This window comes from Herpailurus yagouaroundi, unplaced genomic scaffold (genome assembly GCF_014898765.1).
Source record: "Herpailurus yagouaroundi ecotype Mexico unplaced genomic scaffold, PumYag 217, whole genome shotgun sequence".
Classification (NCBI taxonomy): Eukaryota; Metazoa; Chordata; class Mammalia; order Carnivora; family Felidae; genus Herpailurus; species Herpailurus yagouaroundi.
Window position 1 is genome coordinate 1,413,901 of NW_024412448.1, and position 7,904 is coordinate 1,421,804.

General features: G+C 45.2%; 1 protein-coding gene and 1 pseudogene across 4 annotated transcripts in view; one reads left to right on the plus strand and one right to left on the minus strand.

Moving 5' to 3' along the window:
- Positions 1-7,904, minus strand: part of QRICH2 (glutamine rich 2) — a 33,731-nt gene that overhangs the window by 13,366 nt on the left and 12,461 nt on the right. For all 4 annotated transcript variants that reach the window (XM_040456487.1, XM_040456486.1, XM_040456485.1 and 1 more), the window contains exon 5: positions 1-1,391. This exon is cut by the window's left edge. In XM_040456487.1, coding sequence (XP_040312421.1) covers positions 1-1,391 — 1,391 coding nt within the window. The remainder of the gene's footprint in view (positions 1,392-7,904) is intronic.
- On the plus strand, positions 3,995-5,059 carry LOC121018124 (cytosolic 5'-nucleotidase 3A-like; annotated as a pseudogene).

Sequence of the window (7,904 nt, forward strand, 5' to 3'; positions counted from 1 at the left end):
CCAGGCTGAGCTGCTCCTGGTTGGACCAAACCAGGCTGAGCTGCTCCAGGTTGCACCAACCCAGGCTGAACTGTGCCAGGTTGCACTAAACCACGCTGATCCATTCCAAGTTGGACCAAGCCACGTTGATCCATTCCAGGCTGCCCCAAATCGTACTGATCCATTCCAGGTTGGACTGAATCTTGCTGACCCAATCCAGGTTGCACCAAACCAGGCTGATCTGCACCAAGCCGTACTAAACCAGATGGATATACATCAGGGTATATCAAATCAAGAGGATAGGCACCAGGCTGGACCCAGCCAGTGGCATATGCACCAGGTTGAACCCAATCAGGTAGATAAGCACCAGGCTGAACCAAACCCCTTTCATCTACAACAGGCTGCACCAAACCGCGCTGATCCATTCCAGGTTGGACCAAACCAGGCTGGACTAAAGCATTCTGATCTGTGCAAGTTGGTCCCAAACCATGCTGAGCGATGAGATGTGGAACCAATCCGTGCTGATCCATGCCAGGCAGTGCCAGTCCTTGCTGATCCATGCCGGATATTAAAAATCCATGCTGATCCACGTGAAGAGGTACCAGTCCACGCTGAGCCACATCAGGCTGTTGGTCTGTGCCAGAAAATGTCATGCCGTGCTGATATGTGCTAAATGGAACCATACCAGGCTGATCTGTGCTAGGTAGCTGCAAGCCTCGCTGATCTCTGCCAGGTACCAGTGGTGGCATCATACCACGCTGATCCATGCCAGGTAGCACCGATCCCTGCTCATCCATTCCAGGTGGCATCATACCAAGCTGACCCATGCTGAGGGGTACCACACTGTGTGGGTAAGTGCCGTGATCGAGCGATGCAAGCTGATCCGTGCCAAGCGGTGCTATTCCATGTAGGTCTGGCCTTGGATAGATTTGACCGTAGCTAACGTGTACCCCCCCATGCTGATCTGGGTACACACGAGGATGCTGATCTCTGATCGCGGTGGCTGAGGGCAAGTCCTGTTGAACTAGACCAGGGTGTGCCTCTCGTTCATCTTTTCTTAGATGTGCTGAGGTGTGCGGCTGCAGCTGTCTAGTCCTGTGACGATCTGACTCTAGTCTGAATTGGGACACAGATGGGTGATGGGACTTTGCCACGCCAGCCTCGTCACGGGCCCTTGGGTGCTGTTCTCTACCAGGGGATGCAGTAGTGGGGGTGCTTTTCTTTCGTTCCCTGCCAACTCCTTCAGAGGGGTATCCCGTGGCACTGATTCCTGATAAGGTCCGATCGGAACCATGACCATTTGCAGAATCCACAGTTGGGTCAGCACTTGAGTGCTTGGTGGAGGCTCCATCATCTGATGTTAAGGAAGTATGCTTTTTGCGTTTAAGGAGTCCCGTTGTTGTCTCTGAGCCCTGGTTGAAGTGGAAGAAAGAGGTCAGTAAGTGTAAGTACAAAGTCCTCACTATAAGACACGAAGGGAAGAAAACCTGGGACATCCGACAAGGATGACTTAGGGCCTCTGGAGAAACCTCTGGTCCCCAAGACTAAGCTGGACACAAAGACTTTGACGTTCTTGAAGGACAGGTCTCCAAAGCTTTGAGAATCTGCACATTTGCAAGTGGCATCATAAGATGTTATTTTTGGGGCGCCTGGGTGGCGCCGTCGGTTAAGCGTCCGACTTCAGCCACGTCACGATCTCGCGGTCCGTGAGTTCGAGCCCCGCGTCGGGCTCTGGGCTGATGGCTCAGAGCCTGGAGCGTGCTTCCGATTCTGTGACTCCCTCTCTCTCTGCCCCTCCCCCCTTCATGCTCTGTCTCTCTCTGTCCCAAAAATAAATAAACGTTGAAAAAAAAAATTAAAAAAAAAAAAAAAAAAGATGTTATTTTTTAAGTTTCTTTATTTGAGAGAGAGAGAGGGTGCGTGTGTGCGCATGAGTGGGGGAGGGGCAGAGGGAGAGAGACAATCCCCGGCAGGCTCTCCACTGTCAGTGTGGAGCCTGACATGGGGCTTGGACTCACAGAACTGTGAGATCATGACCCGAGCTGAAACCAAGAGTCAGATGCTTCTCCGACTGAGCCCCCCCCCCACCCCGGTGCCCTGCCACCATAATATGTTAATTCCCTTCATAAAGGACAGCGGGAACACTACACAATACAAGTGATCCACTCCAACTATTGCTGGGTCTACAAATAAAGGACATGAGTAATTTTATTAAGTTTAAAATATAAAGTCTACCCCATCAGTGGCCCATTGCTGATGGGAAAAGTATACACGGCAGGGCGAGTAAACCATGTCTCCAAAATGTGAATGCACCAACTCTTGCACCCAGAAATTCCATAGGTAAGATTTTCTCTGCCGACTCTTACAAAGGGCTGCCGGGATATATATACAGAGTCTGCAGCATTGTTTATGAAAACAGATTATCAGTAGGGGGCTGATCTAGTTAGGGGACACACTCATACAGGAGAATACTAAGAATCCGTTAAAAGAAAATAGGGACCATTTCCATTTCCAGCCCAAATGAAGTGACAGGAACTGGATTTACCCTCCCGTCTGTAATAACCAAAAATCAAAAACCAAAAGCAACAACAATGAAATAGACACGCTGGATACCGGCTAGTGAAGGCTGCCAACCCCGGAAGCATGGGCAGGCCAACTACGTGAGCTCTACTGCCTTAAGAGAGTTTCCAGGCTACAGTGCCAGGAGAGGGACTCCCCGAGTTGAGGAGAGAGAGTTGCGCCTTCAGGGAGACTGAGGCCACAAGGGCTCACAGGACAGAGTATCAGAAAGAAGGGACATGCACCTAGAGGGGACTCCGGAGCTCTGCAGAGGGCCCCCTTTGGGTATCCAGCACAGAAATGATCAGCATGACTATGTGAGGAAGCTACCCAAGGTTGGGAAGGGAGCCATCTGCAAGGCTGGAGGGAACCGTGCCCGGACTCTCCTGGGGTTGGGAACGGTGCCGGTTTCTATCAGCCAGTTTGGAAAAAACTCCTAATTCGGGGGAGAGTGCTCAGAAAGGTGTTGCCTCATTAATGGAGAATAAGCGGCTCTATGCCGAACGCTGCTATGAACCCCCTAAGAACCCCAACACATATACAGGAAAAGAAACAAGGGAATGAAAACAGCGCACGAGAATACATTTATGTAACACCAAAGAGACGCGATTGAGGAATGGGGGAATGGAAAAGACCTAAGATATATGGAAAACACATAGCAAATGGAAGACGTAAATCTATTTTATCAGTAATTAAACACCCCATCCAGGAGGCGCCTGGATGGTTGGTTAGGTGTCTGACTCTTGATTTTTGGCTCAGGTCATGATCTCACAGTTCATAAGATTGGGCCCTGCGTTGGACTCCATGCTGATGGTGCAGAGCCTGCTTGGGATTCTCTCTCTCTCCCTCCCTCTCTCTCTCTCTCTCTCTCTCTCCCTCCCTCCTGCTATGCCCCTCCCCTGCTCATGCACGCACTCTCTTTATCTCCCAAAATAAATAAACTAAAAAAAAAAAAAAAGAGGAAAGAAAAAAAGAAGCACTCCAATCTGAAGTCTCCCATCAGAAGGAGATTTGCAGAATGGATTTAAAAACCTGATCACCGTGGGGCACCTGGGTGGCTCAGTCGGTTGAGCCTCTGACTTCGGCTCAGGTCATGATCTCACAGTGTGTGAGTTCGAGCCCCGCATCGGGCTCTGTGCTGACAGCTCAGAGCCTGGAGCCTGCTGCGGATTGTGTCTCCCTCTCTCTGCCCTTCCCCTGCTTGTGCTCTCTCTCTCTCTCTCTCTCAAAAATAAACATAAAAAGAAAAAAAAAAACTGATCACCGTGTGCAGCTTTTTCTTTCTGCATCTGGAGGCACATGAGACCTTGTCCACAGACTAGGCAGCCATGGCCAGGGAGGACACAGCAGCAAGCACCAGCGTTGTGTGTCCTGGGCAGGGGTGGTGCCGGCACAGTACGTGTTCACCTTAAAGAGGAACGTGAGGCAGAAGTCCAAGATCACTGAGATGCCTGTATCCAAGCCCTGCATCTCTGGATGCTGCATATTGTCTATGCTGTTGTTCTAGGACAAGTTTAAGAACAGAACTCGGAGTGCCTTTAAGGACAACTAACCAAGAAATAACTAGTACAAAAATCTGCTGTGTATGTGAAAATGAGGTCAGAATTGCAAAAAAGTTCAGCTCATATCAGGAGCCTTATAAGAAATGATCTGTGGTCTTATCAAAGAAGGACCCCGCCAGCCTTCAGGTAATAATAGACCCCGATAGGACTCTAAGTGGGTTTTCCTAGTTCCTAAAAAGGGAAAAGATGCTCACCAAGTCATAATATCATTGACAATTATAAGCTGGTGACAAACGGAGGTCCAGAAAAGTTACTTCAACAAAAAGGAAAAGATTATGCTACAAAAATTGATCCTGTTCCTACCATAGAAGAGAAGTACCCCTAATATGGTTGAATGGAACCCTAAATCACAGGGCTTGCTTATTGAACAAGCTCTACCAAGAGCTAAACTGAAAGAAAGAGAAATTGTGGCAGAATCTGATGTATGTTCACGGAAGGATACAAGAATTTGATAGTCTTTGATAGTCTTTGATAAGCTCCAACGACACAGTCTCCCTGTGTTCAAATTTCAGCTGGCTGCTGCTGATGTACTGCAGGAAGTTGCCCATCAGGCTGGCGTTTATCACCCAAATGTCAGAATCATGACCGACTTCATGGATTTTGAATGAAAACGGGGTGTTCAAAGGACTTAAAGGAGAACCAGTTCATGAATTTAACAAACATGGTGCCTTGAACACCACAGAACATTTTGATCAACTACAAGACAGTAACAACATAATTCTGGGAGACTCCCAAGGAGGCTTGAGGATGGCAGATGGTAAACAGCCAATGCTGAACACATTCTGGAAACTGGATTTCAAAATGATAGGGTGGGTGAACTCTTAGAAAAGTACATGCACTCTTATGATATTCCTTTAGTAAAAGATGAATCATTGCACATAGCCAACACTGTCTTACAGAACTGCTTGTCCATTCATCTTGCTACAAAACTCTCATTTATAATACATTCTTGCCCTTGAAGGTTTTTCCTTTGCACTACTCAAGTATCTTCAGACACACTGAATCTATCGACTGGAAGTTCCTTTTTCTTCACCTCGCTCAATACACTCCTCACCATATTTTTTGACAGATTAAAGAAACAAATAAACCTTAAAGCAAAATTTGAAAAGTAACGCCCAACTTATCCAAAAATTAATTTTGTAGTTCATGTTATCACAAAGTTTTTGAAGACTTTCTTTTTTATACTGGCCAAGTTGGTAGAAGTTAAAACAGAAGTTTTATGAAATGGTGAAATAATGTGCATGATTCCAAGTATTGTTCTTTTTATAATTTGGCGAATTATGCTGATGCTATATATTATCCTGAAATTGTGTTATGTGTGATTATTTTGTTTTAGGAACATATTTATCAGAAATGATTGGCACTTGGTGTTGAAAAACTCTGGGTGCCCACATGTCACTGATCTTCACAAAATGTTCTATAGCGGAGGTGCCTGGGTGGCTCAGTCAGTTAAGCGTCTGACTTTTGATTTTGGCTCAGGTCATGATCTCAGGGTTGTGAGATTCAGCCCCTTGTGGGGCTCTGCACTGGGTGTAGAGCCTGCTTAAGATTCTCTCTCTCCCTCTACCCCTCCCCCCTCACTCGCACTCTGTCTAAAAAAATAAATAAAATTTAAAACCCCAAAATGTTCTATAATGAAGCACTGATAATACACATGAAATGAAAAGCAAAAACAAAAAACCAAAACTGATTCATGACCCAATTATATGCTGTCTGTAAGAGACATATATTAGAGTCAAAGAAACAAACAAGTAGAAAGTAAAAAGATAGAAAACAATAAACCATGCAAATACTAATCAAAAGAGAACTGGAGGGATGCCTGGCTGGCTCAGTCAGTGAAGCATGCAACTCTTAATCTTAGGGTTGTGAGTTTGAGCCCCACACTGGGTGTAGAAATTACTCCTTCCACCCCCAAAAGAAAAGAACAGAAGAGCTGGAGTGACTGTACTACCATCAGACAGCATTGTTAATAGAGACAAAGAAAGACATTTTATACTGACACAAGAGTCAATTCATTAGGAAGACAGAATAATTTTTAAAAAATATATGAACTGAGCAACAGAGAGCTCTAACATACATAAAAAACCGGACAGGATTAAAGGGAGAAATAAACAATTTAACAATAATAGTTGCAGACTTCAATACCCCACTTTTTTTTTTTTAATTGTTTAATGTTGATTTTTGAGAGAGAAAAAGAGTGCCAAGTGGAGGAGGGACAGAGAAAGAGGGAGACACAGAATCTGAAGCAGGCTCCAGGCTCTGAGCTGTCAGCACAGAGCCAGACATGGGGTTCGAACTTATGAACCATGAGATATGCTGGGTGGGACACTTAACCGTTGACTGAGCCACCCAGGCGCCCTGATACCCCACTTTCAATAGGGATAGAACCAATAGGTAGAAGATCAACCAGGAAACAGAAGACTTGAACAACACCATAGACCAACTGTACCAGCAAATATCTGTACAACACTTCACATAACAAGATCTGAATAAACATTTTCCACAATAGACCACATGTTAGGCCACTAGAACGCAAACAAAACACAAAACACAGGAAGAAAATAAAGATGTTTTCAGTCATATAAATGCAAGCTGAAATTCATCAGCAGCAGACTCACGCTATAAGAAATGTTAAATGAAACCCATCAGGCAGACAGAAAACGATACCAGATGGAAACCTGGATCTACCCAAAGGGACAAAAAGCACTGGAAATGGAAACTACATGGATGAATCTAGAAGACGGTTTTCTTATGACTCAAATCTCTTTGAAAGATAATTGACTGAACAAAATAAGAACAATGTATTGTAGGGTTTATAACACATGTGGAAGTAAAACGCAAGACAACAATAGCACAAAGCATGAGCTGGCAAACAACGGCCACGGGCCAAATCTAGCCCATCATCTGTTTTGTTAATGATAGTTTATTGGGACACAGGCACACTGATTCATTTATGTATTGTTTATGGTTATTTTCACATAATAACAAGAGTTGAGCAATTGTGACAAAGACTATATGACCCACAAAACCTAAAATATTTACTTGCCTCCTCTAGAAAAAGTTTGCTGACCCCAGAAATAAAAGCCCCTGGAAATATGCCATTGTAAAGTCCTTATACTATGTGAAGGTGGACTGTGATTAAGCTAAAGAGGTATAAATCTATAAACCCTAAAGCAACCACTAAAATAACAAAGACTTGGAGTGCCTGGGTGGCTTAGTCAGTTGAGTGTCTGACTTAGGCTCAGGTCATGACCTCACAGTTCGTGAGCTGCTGTCAGCGCAGAGCCTGCTTCGGATCCTCTGTCCCTCTCTGTCTCTCTGCCCCTCCCCCCACACGCTCTCAAAAAAATAAATAAAACATTAAAAAATAACATAAAATAACAAAGACTTATAGCTAATAAGCCAACAAAAGAGGTTACAAACAAAAACATTCAAATAATACAAAAGAAGAAGACAAAGAGGGAAAAAGGAACAAAAAGCAGATGGAACGATAGGACACTAATAGCAGGATGATAACTCAACCCTAATTATATCAATAATCACACTAAATGTAAATGATCTAAACAGCCGGATTAAAAAGCAGAGATTGTTGGATTGGTTAAAAAAGCAAGACCAGGGGCGCCTGGGTGGCGCAGTCGGTTAAGCGTCCGACTTCAGCCAGGTCACGATCTCGCGGTCCGTGAAGTTCGAGCCCCGCGTCGGGCTCTGGGCTGATGGCTCGGAGCCTGGAGCCTGTTTCCGATTCTGTGTCTCCCTCTCTCTCTGCCCCTCCCCCGTTCATGCTCTGTCTCTCTCTGTCCCAAT